At 41.5% G+C, this 13,846-nt stretch overlaps 1 protein-coding gene across 1 annotated transcript; it reads right to left on the bottom strand.

Moving 5' to 3' along the window:
• Positions 1–7,387: 7,387 nt before the first annotated feature.
• LOC113010274 (zinc finger protein OZF-like) lies at positions 7,388–12,740 on the bottom strand. The gene is made up of 2 exons (XM_026149283.1): positions 12,428–12,740; positions 7,388–9,326 (listed from the first exon to the last, which is right to left on the bottom strand). The coding sequence occupies exons 1-2, from the start codon at positions 12,597–12,599 to the stop codon at positions 8,143–8,145; spliced, it is 1,356 nt and encodes a 451-aa protein (XP_026005068.1). The 5' UTR covers positions 12,600–12,740; the 3' UTR covers positions 7,388–8,142.
• Between the last annotated feature and the right edge of the window lie 1,106 nt (positions 12,741–13,846).

Raw genomic sequence — 13,846 nt, 5'->3', positions numbered from 1 at the left:
AGTCTTTTGATTTTTGGTGTTGTGCACAGAAAGTCATTCACCAACAGTTTACGGGATACAGAGTAAAGTCGGAGGTAAAGACCAGGCTGTCGACAACAAGGTAAGCTGGCAGTGATCAGAGAGGTTTGGAGCCTATATCAAAAACGTCGCAGTGGACGAGAATCGGGTGGCTTTAGGAGATGCTGCCCCTTCAAACAGTGTAATTATTCATACTCCTGGCAAATTTTGACTTAGTTACTTTTATTCAACCTGCAAGTTTTGTTTTGTTTTTCGTGACACAGGCATCTCCCAAAAGATAAGATGACGTACAAGAGGCATCACTGTGGGAAAAAATATTTCTCAGCTTTTATTTACATTTGAGCAAAAAGTGTCATGTCCAGAATTATTCATACCCTTCTCACTATTCTATAGAAAAGCCTTTATTGGCTATTACAGCAATCAAACGCTTCCTATAATTGCCGACCAGCTTGTCTCCACAGGTGTTTTTGCCCGTTCATCTTTAGCAATGAGCTCCAAATCTTTCAGGCTGGAGCGTCTTGTTGCCATCACCCTGATCTTTAGCTCCCTCCACAGATTCTCAGCTGGATTCAAGTCAGGACTCTGGCTGGGCCACTCCAAAGCATTAATGTTTTTGTCTGCTAACCATTTCTTCACCACGTTTGCTGTGTGTTTTGGGTCAGTGTTGTGCTGTTTCTCTGCAGACTGCCTGATGTTGTTGAGAATCTTCATGTATTGCTCTTTTTTTTTCATGGTGCCGTTTACTGTGATTAGGTTCCCTGGTCCATTTTCTGAATAGCACCTCCATAGCATCAGGTTCCCACCACCATGTTTGACAGTGGGGATGGTGTTCTTTGGGATGAAAGCTTCTCCTTTCTTTGTCCAGACGCCTTATCTGAATCGTGTGTCGTATCTGAAGAAGTGGCGTCCTCCTTGATCTGCATCCTTGGAACCCAGCAGTGTGCAGTGTCTGTTGGACTGTCTGCTTCGAGACATTGGCTGTGTCCCAATTCAGCGACCGCACGCTTTGTAGTACGCATTTGTAGACCGATTACGTCACAGCGACGCGACGAAGGGTGTCCCAATTCGAAGTGTACTCCAAATGCGGTCGACAAATGTGCAGTTCATTTCCCCAAATTTGAAGTGTGGGCTGTATCCCAATTCAGGGCCTGCAGCCTTAAAAGACACCATGCTGAGAACTGGCTTTGGACTTTCAAGTACAACATTATACCAACAACTTCAGATGAGACATCCTTACTGGTGTAACATTTTCTCAGCGAATGTTTGCTTTTCCCGTTACATGGTGGTGGTAATACACAGCACTTTTATGTTTTTATTCTGAGTGGTGGGTGTGAAGATATCTTGCCAGTTGCCCGGCAGCTCCCTTTGAAGTGAAGAGGGGATGTTATGCGTCAGGTTCTGGGGGACGCGTTTTGGGGGGAAGGGCTGGGGTATGTTTTCATTTCCTCCTTGGGATGATGAATCCTGCTATGTTTAGAAGGAGAAGGGCTGAATCAAATTCAAAGATCTTTATATAGATGGAAAATTTGCATCATTTAATCAGCTTAAGCAAAAGTTCAATTTACCGCCTTCACATTTTTACCGTTACCTACAAATCAGGCATTTTATGCAATCCAATATGAAGAATTACCAAGATGTTCCACATGAACATTTTTTAATGTGCTCCTGAGCCCTCCTTACTCCAATCGTTTGATTTACACTATTGTACATTTGTTTGATGACAGCATTGAAGTGCAGACTACGAGGATAAGAGACGCTTGGAGGGAGGAATTGGTTATAGAAATATCAGAATCAATGTGGGACAAATGCTTATCAAAGATTCATTCCTGCTCTGTTAACAGCAGACATCAGTTAATACAATTTAAAATTGTCCATCGGCTACATTACTCCAAGGTTCTACACAAAATTTATCCTTCAACTTCCCCATATGTGACAGATGTAAAGTATCAGAGAGCACATTGGCTCACGCTTCCAGGCATTGACCAACTTCTGGTCCTAAATATTTGATTGGTACTCTAAAGCTTACGGGATCTCCATCTCACCCAATCCAGAAATTGCAGTTTTTGGCTGTGCACGTTCCAGATTATGGATACTTGTAGTTTCTAATCTCTCTTTTTTTTTGTCCTTCTCTATTGATTATTATTGTGCTATTTCTTGTCCTATTATCTCAGCACTTGAGCTGTATTTGTTTGTTGATGGGTTTCTATGCTGGAAAAATTAAAATAAAATATTGAAAAAAATTGGCAAAAACATTCAAATGTACCTGTTTTAAGATTTCAGTGTTTTTAAAAAAGATAAAGTGAGCTATCAACAGAACGCAAAACAATTTCATGCTGTCACTTAAAAAGAGATTAACTGACATCAGGCAACACTTTACTATGCAATACCACTTTTCTACCACAAGATGGTGCAGTGACTATTTAACCAGGTAATTCATTAAGAGAAAATCTTGTTCACAGTGTTGGAGAAAAGACAAACCCTCCTGAGTAATGCAGATGAAGCTTTCTGTTCACCTGAAGAGACTGGTATCTTTATTTACTCTTTAGAGGTTTTCACAACACAGCATACACGAAATACAAATGACTGTTGTGGAAGCTGCTAATGTCAGTACGGCTTGAAATATCCATGAAAACTATGTGAGTTCCTCATCTTACGCCCGGGAACATGAAGTAGAACAAAAGAACAGCCAGAAGATGCTGACGACCAAAGATGAATAGCTCTTCAGATCTGATCTGCTGCAGTGAGAGTCTGCTGCGACGCCCACAGTGACAGGAAACACCAAAACTGTGTACAAAAACACACTTCTGCACACTGCTCAGCTCCACTGGGGGCGACATCATCCAGTAGGCGGGGCTCTCCTTCTGCACTGTGTTCAACCATTGTGTCAATAATAAGTGCTGCTGTGAAGAGAACAATTCTCAGACTGAATGTTGAACATCAGCTAGTTTCTCCTGTTGATTTAAACCTTGTTGTACAGATGGAACATTGGCTGTGGATTATTCTTGCTGCTCTTTTCTTTGGTGAGATACAAACATCAACATGTTTCCTCTGCACACGACTCACAACAAGGACAGAAAGAGGAGATTTAATCATTTTACACTGTGGAACTTTTCAATAACTTCAATCATGTTTATTGATCCATCTCTTCCTCTGCATGTTCTGTTCTTCCTCAGAGTGTAAAGGAGAAGACAAAGTGATCCAGGAACAAGGAGATGTCATTGCTGCTGAAGGAGACACAGTTACACTTGACTGCAAATACGAAACAACTTCTACATATGCGACATATTTGTTCTGGTACAAACAAGATGTGAACAACTTTCCAAAGTATGTTTTAAGGCGAGACAGTACGGGAGCTGAAGAGAATGCTCGAGAGTTCCCGAAGGACAGATTTGATGCTGAGCTCAACCAGACATCAGTTTCTCTGAAGATCCAGAAGCTTCAGCTGTCTGACTCTGCTGTGTACTACTGTGCTGTGAGGCCCACAGTGACAGGAAACAGCAAAACTCTGTACAAAAACCTTTGGAGCAAAGACAACAGAATACTCCACAACATCCACTAGAGGGAGCCACACACTGTTAAACCTCTGATTCTTGTGTCATTGGACTGATGACAAAGACAACAGAGAAATGAAGCAGTAAAGATCAGAGACAGAGACAGAGCTGCTGTGGAAGCACAAAACTATTTGATTGGCTGAGCTATTAAACTGGCCCCGCCCACTGAACCTGAGCTCATCCAATGACATTATTTGTTGGTCATTGTGCTGCAGTGGAAGAACATTGTTCATGTGCTGTCTGTCTGGCTTTAATAACTCCAAAGACATGTTGCTGCACCTCTTTTTGCTTCTATCTCACATTATAGGTGAGTTTAAGAACAGGGATTAAAGTTTAGTTGAAGCTGCTGCATTAAGCAGATATACAGACTGCATTTCACTACTTTTCTTCTTTCTTTTTCCAGGACTAACAGCTGGAGACTCAATCACTCCTCAACAACCTGAAGTCACTGAAACAGAAGGAGAATCTGTCAAACTCACATGTGACTATCAGATAAGTGGCACCCCTGATGTTTACTGGTACAAACATCATTCTGACCTTCAAGCTCCTCAGTTTATACTCTGGAAAAGAGCAAGAGGATCCACAACTCAGTATATTCCTGATAAACGATATAAATCAGAAACATCTTCTACATCAACTACTCTGACCATAACAGCCCTAACCCTGGCAGACACAGCTCTCTACTACTGTGCTCTAGAAACACAGTGATACAAAGTGTAGAAGAGGCTGTACAAAAACCTGAACACAGATATCTGACTACTCTTCAAAGAGGAGGGAAGTGGTATTCAAAGCACAGCTTCATATCAGATGGATTCTGCTAATTCCTGTTTTATCAGAGTCACTGTGGTTACAGCTGCTAATGAAACACTGTGGGAGGATTCACATGAGCAGCAAATCCACATCAACCACAAACCAACACTTTATATCAGCATCAACAGTCAGGAGGAAACATCGTCGCTGTCTGTGGTCCTGAAATTCAAAGCCTCTGAAGTGTAAATGTTGTGAAGCTGAAGGAAAGAGATTCACTTCCTGGTTAAATAAAGGATAACATTAATTCAGTATTTCTTTTCTCAGTGTTTGTTCCAGAGTTGAAATGAAGCCTGATGAAAAATAAAAATGTATTAAAAGTCTTTAATTTTTGTCAACATACTGCAGGAAATGTTGATTCAGGTATTAGAGGATTGGAGGTTGCAGATTATCTTTGAGTTCCTCCAGCAAAGTGGGAATAATCGACACTCTCAGTGTGTTCTGATCTGATCTTCTGCTGGGATTAAAAATAGACGAACACAATCAAATCCTCTCCTCCTTAAACTTTACAGTCTGATATGGAAACTTGTGCAGACGCTTGTGCAACGAGACCAGCTGTAAAAATCACCGTGTGGATTTCTCTAACGTGTCGCTGCAGCTCGCTGGATTGTTTAACACCAACAGATGGTTCACTGCTCCAACAGACCCTGAAAGTTATTTTCTGTGGCTCCACCCCCTGATTTACTCAGCCAATGAGATGGTATCCTTTATGGATTTGACATAAAAAATGTACTGTTGACATTTATAAAGGGAGCTCAGTGAGAAGATTGATGTAAGAGGTGGAAACTCCTGACCTGACCCTCAGTTCTTACCTGTGCATTTCTGGGAGTTGCTTTCTCTAAGCGCACTACACTGGGAGGGGAATATTTAAGTCAAGCACACAAACTGATTTACTATTATTTTCAACACACAGTCTCTTTGTGCAGATATTTTACAAAGACAAGAAACGCGTCTTATACTTTGCGCTCGATATGGCAGAGTTAAAGCTGCACGGAGATTTAAGAGCTCATGCTAGAAGAGTGAATGCCAACAAAGATGTGATAAAAGCTTACAAATAACCAATTCACCCAACTCTAAATGTGCTCACTGTACTCAGCCCCCACTCTGTGTGGTTTATGTCTATGCTCTCCATTATTCTCCCGTTCAGCCACTCATTCATTGAACCCATCTCCTCCACATCTCCACCTCACCCAAATCAGTCAGAGCACCATCCGAGCCTAAATATTCATCTTCACCACCAGCAGCATCTAAAACGCCGGGAGTCCCGTCCTAGATTCTGTCACTGCTGGGACTCCATCAGAGTCCAATCTCCAAATACACTGATTAACTTCTCCATCTCAGAAAATCACGTTCAGTTCTTCCAAGTGATCTCTCCTTATTGAATTAATGTCACGTCTAAAGCACCAAACAAACACAAAACACAGCAAATGAAAAAAAAAAATCTACTGGAGACTCGAGCTGGCAGAGCGCACACAATCAACCCTGAACTGAGTCAGAGTGAAAACATGAATTAGAAAGTTCTGAATCAAATACAAATTATAACCTGACATAAAATCACAAAAATATGCTGATGACATATTTTGATGCAGTTTAGTTTAAGACATTTTCTTCTTTGCCAAACAGAAACTTTGGGGCTCTCTTGGGTTCCCACTCTGATAAACACCAAATAGCAGTTTTCAGTGGAGAGTCCACAGTGTCAGAGTTTGAAGAGGAGGCATTAGATCATCTCCACAGTGAGCATGCAAATCTTTGGTTCCTAAAGAACTCAAAGGGTTGTTCGCTATGCATTTATCCCTCGGGGTCAGACTGTCAGCACATTCCACTGTAACGTCCTGCAGCGTCTGAGGGAAACATGCAGCACAAACCACCTGAACCTTGGAGCGTGCCGTCCATACAAGATGTGGGTCAGTTTCAAAAAGACATAGTGGAGAGATTATGAGGCCGTATTCAAACTGTTTTAATTCCCTTTGTCTGCAGTGAGATTATTATTCACAAGTGGAAACCATTTAAGCTGCCAATCATCCCAGGTGAGGAAGTCCCAGCAAATTCATCCCAAGGTCTGATCATGTGATGTTCAGTGAAACTGCAACAAACCCAAGAGCTACAGCTCAGACTCTGCAGGCCTCAGCAGGTTAACACAGGATGTACAAAAACACAAGGTACTGGAAGATTTTTCCACATGGCTCAGCTCCACTAGAGGGCGACATCATCCAGTAGGCGGGGCTCTCCTTCTGCACTGTGTTCAACCATTGTGTCAATAATAAGTGCTGCTGTGAAGAGAACAATTCTCAGACTGAATGTTGAACATCAGCTAGTTTCTCCTGTTGATTTAAACCTTGTTGTACAGATGGAACATTGGCTGTGGATTATTCTTGCTGCTCTTTTCTTTGGTGAGATACAAACATCAACATGTTTCCTCTGCTTAAATAAATGTGTGAGTCTGATTAATGGTGAGTTTTTAATCATGTTTATTGATCCATCTCTTCCTCTGCATGTTCTGTTCTTCCTCAGAGTGTAAAGGAGAAGACAAAGTGATCCAGGAACAAGGAGATGTCATTGCTGCTGAAGGAGACACAGTTACACTTGGATGTACTTTTGCAAGTCAAACAACACCCACCTTGTTCTGGTACAAACAAGAAGTAAACGCTTACCCAAAATATATCTTGCGGAAATTTCTCTCTGGAGCAACAGATAAAGCCCCAGAGTTCCAGGAGGACAGATTTGATGCTGAAATCAACAAGACATCAGTTCCTCTGAAGATCCAGAAGCTTCAGCTGTCTGACTCTGCTGTGTACTACTGTGCTCTGCAGCCCACAGTGACAGGAAACAGCGAAACTCTGTACAAAAACCTTTGGAGCAAAGACAACAGAATACTCCACAACATCCACTAGAGGGAGCCACACACTGTTAAACCTCTGATTCTTGTGTCATTGGACTGATGACAAAGACAACAGAGAAATGAAGCAGTAAAGATCAGAGACAGAGACAGAGCTGCTGTGGAAGCACAAAACTATTAGAAGAAAAATAACTTTATTTATAAAGAACATTTTCTAACAATGTCGAACATTTACAGTTTGTTTGTCTTCTGAAGAAACAGAAACAAAACTGCTTCAGCTGTCAGATATCACCACTCCGACATCTGAGCTCATAACCCACAAACAACTGAGACACAGTAAAAAAGAATAACAGATATTTCAATCAGAGTCAGATATCGTCTTGTATCCTCTGGTTTTCAACAACACTCAGAATCCAAAGTGATGGAGGTAAAGTTTGTGCGACTCCGTCACAGGAGAAAATCTCAAAGGCTGCAGATGAAGACCATCAGCTGACAAAATGCTCCTCCAATTTTTTAATATTTGAATGTATTGTTATAAATTTACACAGTTGTAATAATATGACAAAGAAACTGCTGTAGAAAATCACTGAAAACATGCTGAACTCAAAAGGTTGATTATAGCGTTATTAGAAAAGTTACAAAACCCTTCTTCCAGAATCGCAAAGCAATCTCCCAAAACTAGAAACTCCCTGAAATTCAAAAGGTCAAAAGAACGTTATCACAGATATAGCAGCAGAAATGAGCATCCTCTGAAGGGTGGTGCTGGCCTTCCTTAGTGATCGGGTGAGGAGGTCAACTGTTCATGAGGGACTTCTTACAAAAAAAAGAAAAATGAACAGATATTATCAGAACAAATGCTGCCAATCAGAATAGTTGTTGGAGTAGTGTAAAGGTGTTTGAAATACGGTTTTCCCCACAAAACTTTCAGCACTACGACTTCTGCTGTTTGTGGGTCTTCATGTGCAACGACAAATGATGACTCTGGCGGAACATTTTCCCACAGGTTTTACAGTGATACGGTTTCTCTCCCGTGTGGATAGTTTTGTGGCTTTTAAGTGACGTTGACAGAGTAAATCTTTCCCCGCAGGTCTCACAAACATATGGCTTCTCTCCTGTGTGCATTCTCATGTGGCGCAGAAGGTTACAGCGTGTAGTGAAGGTTTTCCCACATGCTTGGCAAGGATGAGGCCTCTCTCCTGTGTGGCTCGTGGTGTGGATTTTAAGCGACCCTGACGTTGTAAATCTTTCCCCGCAGGTCTCACAAACGTGAGGCTTTTCTCCTGTATGGCATCGCATGTGGCTCAACAAATTACTACCTTGACTAAAGGTTTTTCCACACGTTGTGCAAGAATATGGCCTCTCACCGGTGTGGATTCGCTGGTGGGCCATCAAATTACCACTTTGATTGAAAGACTTCCCGCATGTTTTACAAGAGTATGGCCTCTCGCCGGTGTGGATTCTCATGTGGTTCATCAAATCACTGCGTTGAATAAAGGTTTTCTCACACGTTTTGCAAGAATGAATCTTCTCTCCCGTGTGAGTTTTTGTGTGACGCAACAAAACGCTCTTTTCACTAAAGGTTTTCTCACACGTTTTGCAGGTATGATGCTTCTCGCTTGTTTGCATTCTGTGACGTGTCCTCTTTTGAGACTTTTTCTTGAAGGCTTTTTTACATTTTCTTAAGGGAAAACCATCTCCTTTCAAAGGCTGTTTACCTGTATCAGTGTTACACTTATCAGCTGGCATGGGAGAGCTTTCTGTATCATTGCTCTGACTTCTGCTTCTATTTCCAGTCGAACCTGAATTGACATTCCTGCTTCCTTCCCGATCTTGGCTCTCAGCTACAGCAGAGCTGTGAGCAGCGAGCTGGTCACTGTCTGGTTCTGCTTCACTCTGGTTGCTTTCCCCCCAAGTAACAGTCACCTTAAAAATGGTATCATTCTCTTCCTTCACTACAACCTGCTCGTCCTCCTGACTGCTGCACAGTTCCTGCTGTTCCTCTGTACTCTGAGGAGGTTCTGGTTCCTCCCGGTCCAGTCTGGAGCTCCTCTCCTGGTTACAAAGCTGCTGCTCAGGAAGAACCTCCTCCTTACAGATATGCTGCTGTGCAAGGTCTGGAAGGACAGAAAGAGACAAGAAAAATAAACAAACACGGTTATGACAATAGGACATCACCATATATTCCTATTACTTAGTCAGCGTGTCAATCACCGTTCATTGTAGCAAGTTAGGGTTTCAATCCCAGCTGTTGTGGCAGTGCAGAGTACTGAGAAGCAAGGTTTCTTTCACTTTGTAAAAATGGCTCCAAATTAATGGATGTCTACACTAATTCAGTATTTTGGACTAACAAAACCAAGATGCCCCCCTCCCAATGATGAAACTAACTGACCACCGACTCGTTTAGTAGTACTCAAATGTAAATTATTTTCCTGGTTCATTACAAACCACCAGTGCAGTGCTGTGAAATAAATGCACTGTGATTAACCAGGTTTTTTTCCACTGCCAACATGCAGGCCTCGTTACTGCCAGACCTGCTGAATGAAAAAAAAAGAAGAAGCCATCTGACAAAGTGATTCCAGCGAACCACAGCAAGAGCCAACGTGAACCTTCCTCAGAGGAGCCGGCCTACCAAAATCTCTTCAAGAGCACAGCAACAACTCATCCAGGATGTCACAGAAAAACAGAACACATAAAGAACTTAGCTCAATATTCAACAGCAAGACAGAATCTGGGAGACCAGACGAGACTAAAGTTGAACTTTCTGGAAGGTTTGAGTCCCGTTTTAAGTGATGTAAAACTAACACAACATTTCAAAAAAGAACGTCATAGCAACAGTCAAACATGGTGGTGGCAGTGTGATGCTGTGGGGCTGCTTTGCTTCTGGGTGACGACCAGAAAGCCCTGACGGAAAATCCCAGTCCGACTTCAAAGTCTTAAAGGATTTCCGCACCGTTGTAAACCTTCCAAATGCTGAACTGCAAAACTTTGGAACAGCTTTCTGCCTCCACTCTTGAGTCACTGGCCTTATGTAAGCATCTCCTCTTCATGTAATCTTTGTGTTTTGTCTTGATCTAATCAAAATGTAACTTTTAAAGAAAAAAAATTCTTAAACACAAAAAATATCAAACTTTTTTGAGTACAGTCGAAGGTCAAAGTCAAATAAAATTAAGATTTATATGGAATCTAAATTAAGGCAAAAAATGTACCTTTACTCTGTTTTCTTGGAAAAGTTTCTGACATTAAGTTTTTGTGCTGCTGAGAAGAGCACAAACATGAATTAATATTAATAATAATTCAGTGTCAAACTAACAACCCTCGGGCCCGTGGCTCAGAGTTTATTGGTTCATGTACAATTTTACTGACTTGTCAAAAAAGCTTTTATTTGCATATTTTAAAAATATTAATGCAATTTAATTGATACAATATTTTATATTATTTCACTTTTAATTTGAAAAATGTTATGAAAGCCTAGAAATGAATACGGTGGATTACACCCCACGCCCCCCTGCAGACTTAAATCTGGAGGCTGTGAGGACTTAATGTTGTTTATTCACACGCTGCTCCTGAATCTGTTTGTATTGCAGGTCTGTGTTTAGTTGCTAAAGTGGATGAAATGCTCGTGTTTACATCATTTAACACATCGGCGTGCAACAGAGCCGTGCATTAAACGAAGCATCAAAGCAAAGGTATGTATGTCTGTACCCATTACAGGTACTGTGCTGCAGTGGTTTGTATCATATCTATCTAATAGACTCCAGTTTGTGCATGTAAATGGAGAGTCCTCTTCACACACTGAGGTTAATTATGGAGTTCCACAGGGTTCAGTGCTAGGACCAATTCTGTTTACATTATACATGCTTCCCTTAGGCAGCATCATTAGAAGACATAGCATACATTTACACTGCTATGCTGATGACACCCAGCTCTATCTGTCCATGAAGCCAGATAACACACACCAATGAGTTAAACTGCAGGAATGTCTTAAAGACATAAAGACCTGGATGGCCGCTAACTTTCTGCTTCTTAATTCAGGCTGGACGACTGCAATTCATTATTATCAGGATGTCCAACAATCTCACTGAAAAGCCTTCAGCTAATCCAAAATGCTGCAGCAAGAGTCCTGACAGGGACTAGAAAGAGAGAGCATATTTCTCCTGTTTTGGCTTCCCTTCATTGGCTTCCTGTTAAGTCCAGAATTGAATTCAAAATCCTGCTCCTCACATCCAAGGTCTTAAATAATCAGGCCCCATCTTATCTTAATGACCTTGTAGTACCATATCACCCTATTAGAGCACTTCGCTCTCGCTCTGCAGGCCTACTTGTTGTTCCTAGAGTATTTAAAAGTAGAATGGGAGGCAGAGCCTTCAGTTTTCAGGCCCCTCTTCTGTGGAACCAGCTTCCAGTTTGGATTCAGGAGACAGACACTATCTCTACTTTCAAGATTAGGCTTCAAACTTTCCTTTTTGCTAAAGCATATAGTTAGGGCTGGACCAGGTGACCCTGAATCCTCCCTTAGTTATGCTGCAATAGACGTAGGCTGCCGGGGGATTCCCATGATGCACTGGGTGTTTCTTCTTCACTCACTGTGTGTTAACAGACCTCTCTGCATTGAATCATTAGTTATTAATCTCTGCCTCTCTTCCACAGCATGTCTTTGTCCTGTCTTTCTCTCCTCACTCCTCACTGGTCTGCAGATGGCCCCGCCCCTCCCTGAGCCTGGTTCTGCTGGAGCTTTCTTCCTGTTAAAAGGGAGTTTTTCCTTCCCACTGTCGCCAAAGTGCTTGCTCAGGGGGTCATATGATTGTTGGGTTTTTCTCTGTATCTACTGTACAATATAAAGCGCCTTGAGGCAACTTTTGTTGTGATTTGGCGCTATATAAATAAAAGGGAATTAAATTGAATTGAAGAAGGGCTCTAAAAAGATTTAAGAACTTGGAGGCCCCTAACATTCATTCACCAGCATGGTCACAGGGCGTCATCTGATTGCTGGAGTTTTTTCTGCACTAGTGTAGAGTCTTTGCCTTACAGTATAAAGTGTCTTGATGCGGTTGCTGTTATTTAGCGCCATATACATTGAACTGAAATTAAAAATTGCTCTTTTGATCGTCTTATGTGTCCATTTTGGCGCTGGTTGATTATATTGATACCACTGTAACTCACACTGTGGATTTATTTTGCCCGAAAAATCGCTACAGAACAAACGTCACAGACTCACCTGTCCTGTGCAGCTTGATTTGGGGTTTCCAGGTGATATCCAGCAGTCTGCGCTGACGGTCGATCTCTTCCTCGTACTGGACGATCGTTTTTTCAAACTCCAAGAATATTTGTTCAGCAGCAGCAGTTAGTCGCTCGTTGATGAACTCTCTCAGATACTGAACTGAAGGCATCGTTGCTGCCGCAGCTCACACACTCAGCTCACACACAACACAACCGACCTCCTGCTGAAAAAAAGATTAGCGTCTCTCCCCCGTTTACTTCCGCCTGGTGCCACACGGTGAAGTTCCGGCAGAAGAGGAGAGTTGCCTTTTCGTTCCGCTTCGTAATGCTCGAACGTGTCTGTTTCTCTTGATCCCCAAACACTTTTATAACCACCATAAGTTTTCAGTTTCTGTTTTTCTCCGTTGCTGTGAGGGTCCATGCAGAGTGTATCCGGTCAAATTTCCACCAAAATCAGAAATAAATAAATAAACCAGCAGAGAGTTAGAGACCACAATCAAATTAGCTAAAATTCCACTGGTACTGAACGAGTTATTTCTGCTCATTATAAAGGAGAAAAGTAAAAAAAATAAAAGTCAGCCTGTTTATTGTATTTTGCTTTTATCTGTGTTTTTTACTTCAGAGGCAGCAGCAGGATCTATGACTGCTGTGCTTCTCTGACTGGGTGGACTGAGGTTTTCTGAGGGTCCCAGATGATCTCCATCACCTTGCTGTTTTCATTTGTTGGAAATTAAAGTTTTGAAATAAACTCTGCCTGAATTAATTATCCAGTTGTTCATTATATTTGTTCATTAAGTGGGTCACAGATGGTACTATTGTTTCCATCCAGGTTTCTAAAAACCTTATCAGTGAGCTGCTGATTAAAGGAGCTGATGATGTGATTTTTAGCCTTTGAAAAATGAAAATGATAAGTTTGTGATGACCACATCTTTAAAGTCCTAGGACCTGGCGTCCACATATGTGGACATCACATTTTGGGTTATTTAAACCAAAATACTCAATTTTGCTCTACAAGGGCCTGATATCCACTTACGAGGACGTTATACTGCCACTGTTCTATCGACATTTTAAACAAATATCCTCATATGTGGCTCTGATTTTTCTTAGAAACAAAAATCAGGTTTAAAAAAATCTGGTAATTCTTTGTTTTTACATTCATCAGGTCCCAATCAGCCCAAATATCAAAGAGAAATTAAAAACGCTGCTGTGGAAGAGTTCGGGTCTTAGGAGGTTAAAGTCCTTCACATTTAATAAAACAAACAACATAGAAGAGCTGAGCTTCAGTAAATGAAACATGAATGAAAATGAAACACAAAGAATGTTATGGAACCAGGTATGGCGCGAGGCAGAAACATCCCATTGTGTAGGTTCAGACTTTTTAACTAACAGATGTCAGCGTGTGAGAGTAAACGGCTGT

Source organism: Astatotilapia calliptera, chromosome 18 (assembly GCF_900246225.1).
Source record: "Astatotilapia calliptera chromosome 18, fAstCal1.2, whole genome shotgun sequence".
Lineage (NCBI taxonomy): Eukaryota > Metazoa > Chordata > Actinopteri > Cichliformes > Cichlidae > Astatotilapia > Astatotilapia calliptera.
The sequence above is the reverse complement of the archived record's forward strand: the minus strand, read 5'-3'. Positions and strand labels throughout refer to the sequence as shown.

Bases quoted from the DNA above. Each gene is read 5' to 3' on its own strand.
- LOC113010274 (XM_026149283.1), bottom strand. From the start codon at position 12,599: ATGCCTTCAGTTCAGTATCTGAGAGAGTTCATCAACGAGCGACTAACT. The intron at 9,327-12,427 runs GTGAGTCTGTGA...CTGTCCTTCCAG, and splicing joins AATCAAGCTGCACAGGACAG to ACCTTGCACAGCAGCATATC.